The sequence below is a fragment of the Choloepus didactylus genome, chromosome 5, assembly GCF_015220235.1.
Source record: "Choloepus didactylus isolate mChoDid1 chromosome 5, mChoDid1.pri, whole genome shotgun sequence".
Classification (NCBI taxonomy): domain Eukaryota; kingdom Metazoa; phylum Chordata; class Mammalia; order Pilosa; family Megalonychidae; genus Choloepus; species Choloepus didactylus.
The window spans coordinates 141363200-141380064 of NC_051311.1; the positions used below are offsets into that span (position 1 = coordinate 141363200).

A 16865-nucleotide genomic window follows, 5' to 3' on the forward strand; every position below is an offset into this window, starting at 1 on the left:
CTACTTCCTGCCTGGGCTCCCACTCCTGAAAAATCCTTAAGAGAAATGGTTGTTTCTATCTAAAAGCCTAGTTTCAAAGATAAATTACTCTCATTTCTCTCTGTACCCTATCCCCAGAGTCTCTGGTCTGGTTTTCTGTTGCAAAGATCCATGAAAACAATGCAGGTGACACTGCCAGGGTGAGATGTGGTACATAGGGGTTTTTATTTTAATTGGGTACTTGCATGATTACCCTTTTAACGCAAATGCTCTATGTCAGTTTAAAAGTACAAACTAGACTATTATTTTAGTCCCTGGCTGTTTATTGGTTTCCAAAAGTCCTCTCTTAATAAAGTCAGACTGTAAATTTACTCTTGTCTGTTTAATTAAAAACGTAATTCAGTATAATTTATTTAAACATATTGTTTAAATCATGATTTTTTTTTGTCTCTTTATAGTGTCTCTGTAAATGAAAATTTTCAGCAAGGCATTGACCACTCTGGTAAGACAGGAGAACCCAGAAGCGTTACGTGTTGTGGGCTTCAGTGGGAGATGTATTAAAATGTTTGTTGGAATAAATCTTCTTAAAATGAGAATGATCATTGGCTCCTAGAAAAGGAACTCATTTCATAAACCATTCAGCTCAATCCTTTCACTTGGTATATAAGACTGAAGCCCAGAAAGGATGCGTATTTACCCAGGGGCAGGTCAGGGTCTACAAACCAAGACTCTTGCTGTATCAGACTGTGGCAGAGGCCTCACTGGGGTCTATGGAGGGCATCTGCAAGGGACAGAATCAATGGTACTGAAACTGCTTAATTTTTCCTCACTCTGCATTGTAGTTTATTTATAAATCTAGCTTCTTTCTATTCTTCAGCCTCAAAATTTTACTCATTGTTTCTCTCTGCAATGATGCATTTGTTCTCAAGAAGAAAAAATGACTGAATTCTAATGTTAACAGTACAAGTATTTCTAAGTCAGAAAATGTATCACACTTGTTTCACTGAGATTTAAGAACATTACAAAAAGAAAGATTTAATTACAAGTCTCATGGTTGCTATCTTCATTAAATGAAATACTATATTTCATAGAAGCCAAGATCCCTCAATTATAAGCTACACTTATATTTTAAGTACCACTCAGACAGAAAAAAATTGACAATTATAAATGAAAACCAATATTGACTACAAGGCACATCCTGATTTCGTAGATGTTAAAATGTGAAAACAAACTGCATCTTGAAACTGACAATAAATATACCATAAAAAATGTGAGTGAAAAACATTGACACAAGTTAAGAGTTTTATGATTAAAGGGAAAATTATTAGTCTAGTATTTACTTACTTTATGGTTTTAATTACGTGTCTTCCTCTACTGCCATCTTAAATTAAGATTGATCACTGGGTACAAACCAGTTCAAATCAGAGATTTTTTGCTTTTGCCTTTTGTTTTGCTTTTAACTAGGTGTATGACTGAAATCTCCTCCTTCACCAAGCTTCATTTTTTTTTAACATAAAAGTTCCATGATGCCGGAATCTCTGAAGATTTTTGGCAATAGACTGAATTTAAGTATCTCTGTTCATAATAGTTGACTCTCAAGAAAAGCAAGAACTTGAGAAATATAAACTAGCTTTTCATAACCCCCCGACAATTCCTGGCACAGGTTCTGGTATTGTAACTGTATTAAAATCCTCACTTCCTGGAAATTAAAGACAAATCATGGCCCTTTCTCCTTGGACTCAAGTCAGTGAACTGTAAAGGCACAACATGAGGTAAAGACCTGGAAGAAAGGAAGGATATTAGCCTGGCTCCGGGAAAAGCAGTGCACAGTTTCGATTTGCCAGGTCCTTTGTCTTCAGCAAGGTTTTTAATAATAATGGAATAGCTTCTTACAAGTTTCACTGAGCCTTCACTTTCACGGGGCCCTTTCTCATCGATCATATTCTGAACTCTGTAACCCATGTGGTGGCAAGGCTGGTCTCCTTTGGTTACGCAGGTGGACCATGAGGGCACAGGGTGCTAAGGGCAGTGGCTTCGGTCACAGCTGGTTAGAGGTGGGAGGAGGAACGCAAGGCCCAGGCTTTCCGTGAGCCCCACTGTGTGCTGGTTTCAGCCACGCTGAAAGAGCACACTCTGAGTTCGGGACCTGTGGAAGCTCGGATAACTGCCAGAAACCTGGGACCTGAAGGCCGCGGGCAGGGTGGCAGGGAGAAAAACCAAGTGGAAATGACAGGGACCTGAAGAGGAGATGAAAAGTAGTGGCTGCTGGAAGAAACATCTATTTGAAACTCCTAACTTCCTAATCTGTTGTAGAGTGGAATTCAACCTGAAGCTGTTTCTTGTGTTGAGACTTCAGAGGCTTTATACCTCGAGGTAGCAACTGGACTCAAGCATCTGCACATCTTGTAGGCGATCCCAGTGCCTGCCATATTGCGTGTTCTAGGGGGCCTACAGACCTGTGCCAGGCCCCAAACAAAATGGAGAAGCAGACTAAGGTTTCAATGGTATTGTTAGTTCCCCTGACAGCTGAGATGGCCAAGGTGAGGTCTTGGCTTTTGGTGGTGACTCTGTGGCCACCTGCCATCTTAGTTTCATTAAGCTGGTATCCGGTTGGTTCATTTCCCACGTTGTTCAACAGTGTTATGCTAGGGTAAAGCCCCTGGCCCTTGGCACTTCAGCCTGTCATCAGTAGAACCGGAAGGGAAAAGAAATTAAGACATATTGAGGGCATGTGTGCTGGGAACTTTACATACATTATCTCATTTACCAGAACCATCCTCTAAGGTGATTTTTACCATTAATTCTTAATAGGAGACAAACGAGGCGCAGAAAGGTTGAGTAACATACCCGAGGTAGCCCAGTTAGTAAGTGAGGGAGTCAAGAATTGCGCTTACATTCTGTCTCTCTCCACAGCTATGTTGCCTCCCTAGAGCTTATAGTAATTTAATAGACATGTTATATGTGGAAAGTCCTGAGAGGAAAGCCCTTATCCACACTCCCTGTTGCAAAAGTCAAAGCATAAGCAATGCAAGTTTGTTCACTGGTATTTATTTCCCTCTCCAGTTTTTCTGTGGTCTCATCTTCTGGGGTCACAATCCAGTTCTCTTGAATTTAATTCTTCTGATATGGGACAATACAAATCTTTCATGTTAAGCATCTATTGAAATGCAAAATGGCCTCATCTGGATCTTAAAATAAAAAAGATACATCAAATCATTGCTTTAGTAATCTGTAAGAAGTCATTTGATCCTGATTCCAGAAACGAAATTACAAGAACTTAAACTCTTGTGACTTCTGAAAATTGTGTCTTGTGAAAACTGATGTGGCCGAGAAACTAATGCTTAACAGTGTTTTTCTGAGGCTCACTCAATCTCTATCTTTTCTGATCTCTATACAAAACTTTCCACATAAGCAAGTACATCCCCTAGATATGAGAAGTGGTACAAGGCCACTCTTTGAATCATAAAAGCAACTCACTATCCCTCAGTCATTGAAGAAGTGTTATCTTCTTATCGACTCTAGACCAGTGAGGAAGAGTATCTTTCTATTATACATTTCTAAATTAAAGAGTATCTTTTGTATCCTTTTCATTAGGAGATAAGGGAGTGGATATATATGAAGTATTCACCCTTTTTATCCAAGTTGAACACATTTAGAAAAGAAGCAAAAGTATTCACACAAAACTAAAATGGGAAGTAAAAATTGCTCCTATGTCAACAGCTACCATTGTCTATTGGAATATATATTTTCAGACTTAAAAGTAAAAATAACATTAACTATAAATAGTAATTATTATTGTTTATCAGGCACTTACTGCATATTTAAAAACTGGGCCAAGTATTCCTCAAAATAAAGCAGCAAGGTGATTAACCCATTAAACATTGAAGTAACAGAGACTCAGAAAGTTTAAGTTGCCTAAAACCACACAGCCAATATGAGATGGAGACATGATTTGAATTTGAGTCTGTCTGATCTCAAAGTGCATGGTCTTTCTACCAGCAATTAGCACACCTCCAGTGATAGCACACTGGTGTAAACTCACTGCCATTGATTTTATCTCTAGCTTTTCCAGTCTTGGGTGGCAGAAAGGGAAAGTTCTGAAATGTAAGATTTTTAATGTTGGGCCACACTCCAAAACTTATTCCATTTAAAGCTAGAGGTAAAGTAATTTTAGGTCAAAGGGCCAATTATTGGCTAAATAGTATAAAAGTAAGAAAGAGGTACAAAGCTATTCTGCGATTAACCTAAAAATAATTCCTATCACTTGAAATTGCCTCAAGTCTCACCAGTCTGGGGGTACAAAATTTGGTTACAATAGCATCAGTACCCTAACGTTGATGGCTTTTGAACCCATCTTGGTGACGTAAGAGTTATCTGAACATTACTCCTCTTAAGTATTTTGGAGAGGCATCAGGGATGTCTCACATGCATCCATGAATGATTCTGCTTCCACTGTCACTCCTGCTACCCCACTAGATTCCCTTGGGAGCCACCATACAGACAAGTCATGTTTCATCACCTCCCGAGCATCACATCTGCTGCTGCCTCTCTGGGCTCCACCTTGAGCTGACATGCTGCTCTGTTTCTTGCAGAATTTGTAGAAACATTCATTTCCATTGTATTGCATGATCCTTTATCACTTGAGGACTCAGGCAGTATTACTAGGGTTCTAGGTCACACAAAACCCCTGGCAGAAATACTCTTTCAGCTTCTTTCTACAGTCCAAATCTCTTCTTAGACCTTAGTCCCTGGCTGAGTGATAGGAGAACATTTCCCTGCTCATAGGCACACAGCAATTCTGACAGATTCCCTTCTACCATTTAATCCATTATCTATTTAACACATATGCATTAATTGCCTCCTACAAAGCAGGCACTCTTTTAGGACTGGGGATACTGAAGAAAACAGATGCAGTGGAGATAGAGACAAGAAACAAATAAATAAATAGGTAATATGCCAGGTGGTGATAAATGCTTAGAAGAAAAATAACAAAGGGTAAGACGTATAGGAAGGAGATACAATTCATACACATTGTCCAGGGAAGGCATCTCAGATAAGCTTACCTTTGAGAAGGTACCTGAAAGAAGAAAGAGGGCAGGACATTTGCTTCTCTGGGGGAAGAGTATTTCCTGGCAGAGGAGAAAGCACAAGCAAAGGCCCTGGGTTGGGAACATGCCCACTGTATTCTAGGAATAGCAAGGAGGTCTGAATGGTTGGAGCTAAGTGAATGAAGAAGAGAGTAGATGGCTAGGGGTTGAAGAATTATCCAGAGGCCAAATAATTTAGGACCATATATATCCTTGTAAATACTTTGGCTTTACTCTGAGTTAGAAGAGAACCCATTCAAGTGTTTTTGTGATGAGGAGTAGCATAGTCTTGGTTCTGTTTTTATAGGACAACTCTGGCTGCTCTGGAGAAAAGATGACAGAGGAAGGGAATTTGGGAGGATGGAAGCAGGGAACCTAGTTAGGAAGCTAATATAATAATTCAGAGAAAGGAGGATGAACGTTTAGACTAGGGTAGTAGCGATGGTTATATAGGGAACTGTTGGATTCTGAATATTTTGGGAAGGCAGGTAGGACAGAATTTGCTGGAGGATTTGATATGTTATATGAAATAGAGAAAAGTCAAGGATGACTGCAACAGATTTTGACCTAAGCATCTGGAAGGATGGGGTGGCCATTTATTGGGATGAGAAAAATTATAGAAGGATCATGCTCAGGGGAAGAGATGAGAAATTAAATTTTAGGTGTGTCAAGATTCAAATGATTAATAGATATCCAAGAGATACTACGGAATAGGCAGTTTGACATACAAATCTAGATTTCAGAGGTAAGGTTCAGAAATAAATATATACATTTGGGAGTGGTCAGCATATAGATGGTGTCTAAAGCCATGGGGTTGGATGTATCCTGAGTCTCACTAATGCACTTCATACAGGGTGTCCTCTCAGTCACCTCCTGCCCTGTCTTCTGAGAAATATCAGGACATCTTAGCTGAATGGTCTCACGGTCTCTTTATAATCCTTGTATCTTCAGAGCATTGTCTGCTCAGGATGACTTACAGGGAAAAACCTCTTGGGCATCCTTCAAGTTCTTTTCCCTTTCCAAGAACTACCACCACTGATGGTGCAGATTAACTCCTGTTAGTGGTCATGAACTGCACTGCACAAGCAAGCAAGTTCAATTCTCAATGTGGGTTCAACCAGAATCCATGAACCATCCTATAACCACAAACACAATGAACTTTCAGAGACTCTTTGGGGTCAAACATGGTGATAAAGCATGACCAAGGTCAGGGGACTGTGAGGGTCTTTGTTCCAAGGATTCTGATTCATTCTTAATCCTAGATGCCATATTGAAGCTGTGTATAAGAAAATCTAAGAAGAATAACTGTTTGGTGGCAAATCCTTTCCCACGTACAAGAGAAAAAAACTAAACATCGGTACTGTCTGACCATCAGAAAGCATTGTTATTAGACACATAGGATGAAAGCACATTTCAACATATAGGTTTATATGATATGCACTTATTTAATAACACATCCAAGCATAACTGTGGGAAAATTAGAACTAATTCCAATAGCAAAGAGACAGTTTCTGTCAAAGATATGCTCAGTGCCATTTAATTCATTTGTCTTTGCATATTTTTAAATATTTCTTCTCTAAACCTTATAGAGGCCCCAGAAGAATAAATTTATCTCTTTCCAGACGGAATTTATGAAATAATAAGAACTTATAAAATCAAATTTTAAATTTTGTCACCTATATTATTTAAGAAGAGGTCAAAGTAAATCCAATCAAACATAATAGGTGTTCTGTGAGTGCTTGTTGAATGAATGCATTTAGAGCAAGGAACTATACTTGGTGGAGGGTACAAAGAAGAAAAAAATATGGCTTCTTCTTTCAAGAATGTCACTGTGACTTTCCAGGACCATAAAAGCTGTGTATAACCTATGCCAACCCTTCTACAAAACCCTCTAGCCTTATCAACAAAACCTTCTAGTCCTATACCCTCTTATTACATTTCAGATTCTGTATATTTCTTTGTCCAGTTCTTCCTGTCTTAAAACTCTTTCCTATTCTGTTCTCCTGTTACCCTGCTTTTGAGGCCTGACACCCATCTTCTCTATAAGGCTAGGGATTAGAGACTCATTTTCCCTTCTGAATGCCAGGAACATCCCTCATGTGTTCTACCCATGTGTCACTCAGCCTGTGCTGCCTCCTATCATTAGGGCTATGCTCTGCCTCACTAAAAAAACTGCAAACCCCACTAGGGCAAGAACCATGTCTAAATCATCTGATTTCTCCAAAGCCACTCAACAAAAGGATCTTAATAAAATTTGTTAATAATGAAGATGAAGTAATCAGGTTGGGAAATCTTCACGGAAGAGGTAGGACTTGATTTAGGAAATGAAAGAGGGATGTGTTTTTCTTAACAGTTTTATTCATACACCATACAATCCATCCTAAGTGTACAATCAATGGCTCCTCATATAATCACATAGTTATGCATTCAGGGATGTGGTTTGGAAAGAATAAAGAGGAAAATCAAGAAAATTTCATTTGGTGAAAGCAACTAGGACTTCAACAAAGGCATAGAAATGAGCAGAAAACTAAGTGTGTGCAGGAAAGCATAGAAGAGTGGTCAGACTAGAGAAATGGTTTCATGCTAGAGAGAAATGGTTGGAATTTTTCTTTTAAATAGGGTGTGGCCAGATTATAAAATGGTTTTACAATCCAGAAAGAGGGACTTACTTGATGTGATAGGGCAGGGATGGCAAAGATGTGTCATCTCATATTCTGGTTCAAACTGATAGGTGATTGTATTGGGTCTGGGTTGACTGGGAGTTTAAAGTCATACTTTTGTTCGCCTGGAAAGAGGGTCATGAATAATTAGTGATAACAGTCATAGGTACAACATTTGGGAATTGAAGCAAGTGTGTTTCTTGGTGAATTATGAAAGGTATTGGGGAAATGGAATGACAGATTGCAGTGTTTATCCTGGCAATGGGAAAAAGGTGCACACATTAGGAAGATGGTTATTATGAATTCAGGATTGAGATAACAAGGACTTGGGCTGGAATCAGCAGTGGAATGGAAAGAAAGAGCCTATAGCATCTTGGAAATGAACAGATAAGTGGGTAAAGAGCAAAGATCACAATTGGCTTTGAGGTTTTGGCATCAGAGAGAATGTAGGTGTCTCTTGAAAGAATAAGTGCTAATGATTTGCCAACCGAGGAAATAGATGCAGCTGACAACTCTAGTAAGGGTCCTGGTCACAGAAGAGTTAAATATTCAGAAAGCTGCAAAATGTTATTATTTTAGAGCCCTGTGAAAATGTAATTTGATTAGTCTATTGGACGATATTCCAAAGAACCAAATGTCTTCCATGAATCAGTCAGAAATGCTTAGGAAAACCAAAATAAAAATTGCTTTCTAAGCCAATAAAGGTGCTAATTAGTGCCTTCTGCATATCTAACTACATCTTCCCCAGTAATACATTTTGCAGGGTTAAGTGTGGAGTCTGCTGCTTCAGATGGCAGAAGTCCTAACAGTAGGGAGGGTGGCTGGAGACTCAAGCACATAAAAGGGAAGCAGAGCTGGCGTTTTAACCCAGAGAATGGGATGCAGTGATTAGAGCAGGGAAAAAATTTTTTTCTTGCTTTAATTTTCCTCCAAACTAACTGTTAGGCAATTTGGGGATAGTATGACCTTAGAGAAAATACAATATACTGTTTTCCATCTTCCTCCCTAATGTTTTTAGGGAGTAAAAATCTGGTTTAAAAGACTAACAACAGTATCCTGGGAGGGAAAAAAAATGGAGAAAATATCATAAGCAAGCAACTAGAGAAGTGACTGTGGTATGGAGGAGGGCTTTATGGGGGAAATTCCGGTATATTTGTAAGGCTCATCCAGGGTCAAAGGAGCAGTCTGTTTGCCCCACCATGACATTCCCTAGAACTGAAATTCCTGCTCTGATCAGAAGTAGCAAACTCGAATGCTTTCAGGAGCCAGACAGGTAACCACAAATGAGTTGAGCTGGATAGGGACTGTGGAAAAGTGGAGAGCACATCTCCAACAGATTGCTGCCCGGAAGAGAACTGGGCTAGCACTGATGGATCTTCCAAGTTTTAAGGAATGTCTAGGAATCCCATTGCCTGTGAGAACTGTCACATTATGGGCCACCAGCTGTGCCTTTTTGTTCAGGTTCAGTATTGAAAACAGGCACAGGACAGCATGGGCAAGACTCCTGACAAGCCTGCCATAGGCTCCAGGTTTACCTTAAAAATTAGTAAAATAGGAGAAAAAAAAATTAGCAAAATAGGAGAAAAAAAAAGAAAGAAAGAAAGGAATCCTCCAGTGAGCAAGGAATAGCAATTTTACACTGCCCTGTGCAAGAATCTCAAATGCCTAGGCCCAAAATCTGGAACAGCTTCAGCAGTCACAAAGAAGTAAGCACACAATAACACTCTGAAAACACCACATGGTTGACAGAACCTAGGGAGCCAGGGATAAGAAACAGAAGTCAAGCAGCAAACTGACTTAATTTTTAATAATTTTATTACAACTTTTTAAAAAATCAGGCTTATATTTTGAGTTCTAAAAATATCAATTCTCTTTTGGATTGGTTTTCTCAAAAATTCAAGCTTGTACTTATGTATGTATATATGTATGTATGAATTGCATGTATACATATGTATCAATTGGATGTAGGTAGACATTTTTGTCATTTTAAATAAGATCAAGAAGAGAAAGTATCAGGAGTCTAATGAAGGATGTCAATGCTGGTGTTTGTACACCAGTGAAGGAGGGATTCTGGGGTGGGGTAGTTAAAAATCCCTCCCGACTCCTAATTGTCAATGATGGCTGGACTGCAGAGGGAGCTACAGGGTGGAGAGCAAGAAGACTCTTTTTCCAGATGGTACTAAAATTATGTAAGGCTTTCATGTGTGCTATCAAACTAGAAAACCCCTACTGTGACCCAGCCACGTCCACTTGCATGCCTTTAGAGAATTCTTTTCCTCTCCCAGGCTGCCCTGGGTTCTCTGGTGACCAGATGGCCCCAGAATAAGGAAGACGGGGCTGAGAAATGTAGTCCATGTGGTATGGGTTCTGGATTCATGTAGGCACTAGAGTCCCATGAAGATTCTCTGGGTGAAAGGACTGCAGACTTTTCTGGATGACTAACTAGATTTTCTGTAGAGCTAGGATTTTTGAAAACTCAGCAAGCTGAACTAACTCTTCTAAAAATGGATCATTTCCTCACAAAACATTTGAGCGATTCACTGTGACCACAATGCCAGGTTCCTGACCCAGGCTGTACACATTCACTCACTCACTCTAGGAAATCCAGAGCATCAACAGACAGGCAGATTGAAACATGGAAAAGGGTGCAGCACTGGCAGCATAAGCAACTAAATGTTATAGAACCATAGAATGTTTTAGGAGAAAGGAGAAGAGGTGCTCAGAAACCCTCCAGAATTCTCTGGAGTAGCTAAACCATCAAGAATGGAGCCTTCCTTTGTGAGCTATGTGCAAAGCAATAGACAGAGGTGGTAGGGGTGTGGTGGGGTTGAGAGAAATGGAAAATTTTTGCTTAAAATGATAAATACTTATTTTACCTTCCATTTTGGCCAACTTATTACTTAATTCATTACAACATGAAGTCATTTCAACATGATTGACTAAAGATTATACTGTGCTTGCACCATAGCACAATTAATAACATAGCAAATGTGTTTTCTCTCATGTGACAACTTCAATCAATTGGCAATAGCTTCATGAGCTTGAAAAGCTCTGAGATTGTATTGAGTTCACTGAGAAAGAGTGCTGCAAAAGATTGGCAATGCCTGTCTAAATAAGAGTGTTGTATATTGAATAGAGTTGCATTTTTCAAACTCTGGATACTGGAGTTGCCTCATGGGTTGAAGGAGAAGCTAAATGAGAGAACACTTCATCCAAAAAAAGCTCCCTAAAACCCAAAGTTTTGAAACTATGGAGGTAATGGGCCAAAAAAAAAAAAAAAAAAAAAAAAAAAGATTGGAGTTCTGGTTCTAAATTCATTGCCGACTTGGTGCATAAGTTTGAATGAAATGTTTTATTTTCACTTACATGAATATTTGCCACCAGATATTGCACAGGAAATTTTTAAAATGACACGCAGTATCATAAAAATGCTCGTTCACCGTAATATTCTATCATTGGCAGTGGCTCCCTGAAATGTTTGATTAAGCAGTCTGTGTTTTCTTCAAGTTATCAACTTCTGAGGTTTAAATACATACTCCCAAATTATTCCATTTTTCTCAAAAAATCCACCCTTGAGTTTATTTTAAACAAAACATGGCAAATAAGCTTCACCTCATGTAATAATTCCATCTGATTGTTAATGGCTTCCCTGACAACTTTGAGAGCCCGTCTATGCTGGAGGAGAAAGTGATGCAATTGATTAAGAATGGCTCCTGGTGGAGTGGGATTGGGTGCAGTAGCTCAGGGGCCATACATATCCCTCCTCTGAATTTAAACCTTTAAAATAGATTCATGGTGTTCATCCTACATGGCTCTTGTAGTGACCAAGTTCCATTTGTTCTGTAGGGCATCAACTTTATCCCATTTACTTGTTTGCTCAAAATCTTTCAGGGTTTTCCATTTTCTAACACCTACATATAAACCCCTCTTTCTGGCTTTCAAACAAGCTACAAGACATTCATTCTGTTTAGCAGTGTGCTATTATGAAACGAAACAAAGAAACAACAGCAAAAAGAAATAAGCTGTGGCATCCTACTGGCCATGAAAAATTTACTTATAACCTCGTCCAGCCTCAGTTTTTTCCTCCGTTGAATGGGGATTAGTAAATAATGCCTACTTCATGGATTTGTTGTGAGCTTTTAAAGAGACTGTGTATGCAACATGCTTAGCACAGGGCTTCCCACAAAGTGAGTGTTAAATAAGTAGTGACTAGTATTGCTGAAATTAATAATAGAGGTAATAATAAATACCCAGATCTGCTACTGTATCATCCTGGGCTCATTACTTAACTTCTATGATTCTCAGTTTTTTATCTGAAAAGTAAGGAGAGTTCCTAAATTATAAGGCTGTTGTAAAGATTAGATAACATGAATGAATGGCAAATGCACAATAAGTGATGGGTCCTTCATGTATTTTTTTACCTGCCCCCACTCTTGTTCCCCAACCTTGTTATACCATGAGAGGACCTCCCAAAATGTCCTATGATCTAACTGGAACAGCTCTATCACTGCTTTTTTTAAAATCCAGTTTTATTGAGATACAGTCTACATACCCTATAATCATTCACAGTATACAATCCATTGTTCACAGTACTATCATACAGTTGTACATCACCAAAATCAATTTTTGAACATTTTCATTACTTCAAAAAAAAAAAAATGAGTAAGAATAAAACTACAAGTAGAGAAGGAGACCCAAAACATCCCATTCCCCGCATCCCCCCTATTATTCATTTAATTTTTGTTCCCATTTTTCTACTCATCTGTTCATACACTGGATAAAGGGAGTGCCTATCATTTTGCACTGCACTTGCTAAAGGCCCCTTCTTTACTATTCTTTCACAGAAATACCTCTTTTCCATCCATCCAATTCTGCTCATTCTTTAAAACTTCAAGACAATTACCATTTCCTCTGTAAAACCTTTGCTGACTACATTTGCCACTGACTTCCCTCTTCACTGAACAAGTACCTCACACCTTCAAGTGCCTGTCACACAATTCAGCCATTAGTTATCCTCCGCCTTGTTCACTACGGGGATGCCTTGTATCTCATGCCTATACCTCCTTGGATATGGAAATCAATCCCATGTTGGTTCATTTGGGGATGAAAAAATCTTCCAGGAGACAAAAAGAAATTAAATCCACCCTCCCTTTTTTTTATTGCAGTTTCTGTGCATGAACAAGGAGTGGTTCAAATGACTGTGAAAGACTACATGAGGTAGGTGGTAGAATCAGTGTTATTAATAGTTATAACTATAAATAGTTATAATGCCACTATTTTACAGCCACATCTTTGATAAATGAGAGAGACATGAGGAAGTTCGTTAATTATACCATGGATTTGGGATCTTGTGAAAGGTCACTGGTTTGTTAAACAAAACACAGTGCCTGTAACTTTTCCATCAGCCATGAGAGAAATAGGGGTTCTTTAAACGTCATAATATAGTGAGCAAATGAAATCAACAAATGCTGATTTAGAGGGAAATTTAATTAAAATATATATTCTAATGGCACTCTACTACACAAGTTAATAAGGACTTGTTCACAAAACAGTTACATTCTCAATTTCCTATTGCCAGGTTTATTATCATCATGCTGTTTGCTGGACAATCATACATACATTTTCCAATATTACATAGAAAGTAGTGAGCGTCTCTTGATGTGAGGACCAATTCGGTCTCGTGTGATTGCTCAGTAGCAGGATTGGCACCACCTGAGAACCTGACAGCAGTTCACATTCCTGGGCCCTGCCTCAGACATACCCAGGAAACCTGGAGGTTTCAGAGGGTCCTTCCAAGGACTCCAGTTCACACTCAGCTTTAGGCACTACTGAAACAGACTATGAGCTCTTTGATGTTGGGTCCTATGCTTTAGTTACCCTTGCATTTTCAGGGACCAGCATAGAGCCTGGCAAATGGGGAGTGTGGAAATATTTTTAAATGAATTGAACTGAATTAGACTACCTAAATCCCACAAGCAGGCAACACAAAATGTAAGGGATAAACAGAAAAACTTTAGATTAAACTGACCAAATAAAGACTAAAATGGAGTATTGATATTTATTTGGTCAGTCTGTGTGACATAATCAGAAAATTTGTATATTTCAGGAATAAAAGTCCTCTGTGTCATGTAGAAATTACACTGAAAAGGATGACAGTTCACAAAATGTTGGCATCAGGGTTCTTTTTTTAACACTTTCAAAATGGCAGGTGGTTCTGGGTTGGTCTGGATGTAATTTTCCCCCCTTTATTAGAAAAGTTGTGGGTTTACAGAACAATCATACATAAAGTACAGGACTCCCATATACTATCCTACCACCAACATCTTGCATTGGTGTGGAATATTTGTTACAATTGATGACAACACATTTTTATAGTTGTACTATTAATTAAAATCTATGATTTAACTTAGGGTTCACTGTTTATGTAGTGTAGTTCCATTATTTTTTTAAAAAATTTTATCCAGTTACCATATATATAATCTAACATTCCCCCCTTTAATCACACTCAGATATATGTATTTCAGTGTTGTTAACTGCATTCACAATATTTTGCTACCACTTGTCTCCATTTTCCTTTTTCCTCACCTGGCTTCACTGCAGTGACTGTAGTTGCCAACCTTGTCCTTGGGTGCAGATTAGAATCACCTGGGGGACCTTGCAAGAAATGCAGATGCCTGGAGCCCAGCTCCTGAGGTTCTGATTCTATAGGTTTCCAATGGGCCTGGGCCTCAGCATCCAGGTGATTCTACTGGGCAGTCAGGCCTGAGAACTGTCCCTTTAAGGGACACTTCCCTTGACTGCATGGAACTGGATTGCTGGAATGGTGGTATTTCATTTGGAATTTTTTGTTGTTTTCTTTCACATTTTTGAATGCTATATTTTATAAGAGAATTTTTTGGAGATAGTTTTATCAAGAAAAGAATCCTGCATAAGAAATGTAAACTCCTGGCTAGTCCATCCTACTGCTGTTCATAGTTGTTTGGTCATTTTCACCAAAGTAGTCATTAATTTGAAATTCTAGAGGCGTAGATGAAGGGAAAAGGGGGACATGAATCTCTACAATACTGTAGAAGATGCAGAAATTGGGCAATTGCCCTTTTCCATCCTTTCTCTTCTACCTAAGTGATTGGCCATAAATGCCTTACTACCCCATCAAAAGCAATGGCTCTAGTGCAGTCATAAGCGATCCCTTGAACTTGGTGTTAATTTGCCAAGTCATTGAGCTTTATGAATCTTCCTAAAGAACGTAGGAAAAATACTGAGAAATTTTCTAATTAAACGTCCTCATTTTTCAGGTGAGGATATGGAAAACCAGAGGGTAATGTGACTGTCCTAAGTCTCGTGGCCTGATAGTTGCAAAGCCGAGATAGAAGCCCTCCCAGCCCCACCACCTCCCACCCCATGCTCTGAAAGTTCAGTCACATTCTGTAGTCTCTCTCTCTGTTAAGCTACCAAATTTGTGCTTTGAAGAGCTGCAAAGGAACCAATTTTAAAAACTCTATTAAGACATCAGTGCCATTCCCCACTGCTGTCTTGTAAAAATTATTTGTGACATTAAGATGCAAAAGGGAAGGAGAAAGAGAATGGAAGACAATCAGGGAGAGAGAGGATGAGAAGGAAAGAAACAATATCAAATATGTGCATCATGTGGTGGAAGATACCCCAAGAGTGAACCCAGCTATATGGCTGGAGTCAATTAAGCTTAACTAAACATGTTTACCAAAGGATTTAATTATCACGAATGGAAAGCCAAATATTCAGTCAGTACTGTGTCACTCCCACTCTCACCAATTCATCACCAAAATGCTATACCGTATGTCTTAATGCTTGACCCTTAAAGGATTGGTTGTTTTTGCCACTCACAGAAGCACAGAGCTAGAAGGGACCACAGAAATCTCTTGGGAAACAGTCTCATTTTGTTGAAGAGGAAAAGTAAGAGCCAGGTCCAGGGACTCTCGTGTGCTCCCATGGCTTGATGGGAACCCTAATGTGACTATACATGGATTTTCCTGGGTACAAGGCCAGCTTCTGGGTGGCTCTGCTGAATATTAGCTACATTAGCTAGAAAATAAGGTGTGACACACAAACCCAGAATGAGAAGAAAATGTGGCAGACCTAATACAAACTGAGGTGAGGAAATCAGTGAAAGGGTACCTTCTGCCTTTCTTCCAGGCTCCCAGAAGCTCAACTGTCTGTTACCACCAGAGTTTTTATCATTTAAAAACATGCACTTTCTCTGCCTTAATGTACAGAGGTAATTTGAAGAAAGAAGAGGCAGGGCCACCTGTTCTTAATAAATGTGGACAGGACTAAGGCAAATGCAGCTACCCAAGTAGGTTTTAATGAAAAAGTCCTTCCATAACCTGATCTCCTTGGGAAGATTGATATGAGCCTTTTAGTCTGTGATAAATTCCAATTTTATGCCAGCTGGCTGTTACATTTAATGGGGCTAGATCCGATCCATGGTATATCTGAGATATAAAATTGAATTGAGTGACACTCCTTTTTGTGATAGTAAAGGATATTGCTACCTTTGCATACAGATGGCCCCCTGAGCCCTGCAAACAGCACTTAGAGCTCCTTAGCTCTGCAGTATGAAACCCTTCACCAGCATGAGAATAAATGTGGAATTGCTTCAGTGGCTGCTCGCTATACCTCTTTCATCACATAATTTCAACTTCTTCCCGGAAGTGGGTGCCTAGCAAAGCTGTGTTCCTGAAAGGTTCCCCAAAGATTTGCCATCTGTCAGAAGTGAGAGATTCTGTCACCTTTATAATGAGCACTGGTGGGTCCCTAACACCTACATTCTCACACCTTCTGTAATGCAGCACTCTCAAAAAGAGGAGCAGCTCTTCAGCTGCCTGCCCTCTCTTCTACAAAGGAGTGGCCATTGTGGGATTATTAGAAACTAAGAGGAAATGCAAATGTTTGCTCTGGAAAGGAAAGATTCACAACAAACCTCCCAGGGGACTATCTAAATCAACAAATCTCATGAGTGGTATTTTCCCAACTGTAGATCTCTGCATCAGTTTTCAGAAACTCCTGCCCTATCCAGAGGGACCAGTTTCAACTCTTGCCATTCTGCTGCAAATGTACCACAAAGGTATGTGATTTCCAGGCACTTATCATCCAGAGAAAT

At 39.3% G+C, this 16865-nt stretch overlaps 1 protein-coding gene across 6 annotated transcripts in view; it reads left to right on the forward strand.

Annotated features, from left to right (window-relative positions):
- The window catches only part of ITPRID1 (ITPR interacting domain containing 1), a 155475-nt gene that overhangs the window by 50703 nt on the left and 87907 nt on the right, over positions 1-16865 (forward strand). For all 6 annotated transcript variants that reach the window (XM_037837014.1, XM_037837016.1, XM_037837018.1 and 3 more), the window contains exons 4-6: positions 438-481; positions 12892-12943; positions 16743-16829. In XM_037837014.1, the coding sequence (XP_037692942.1) occupies positions 438-481; positions 12892-12943; positions 16743-16829 (183 nt within the window). The remainder of the gene's footprint in view (positions 1-437; positions 482-12891; positions 12944-16742; positions 16830-16865) is intronic.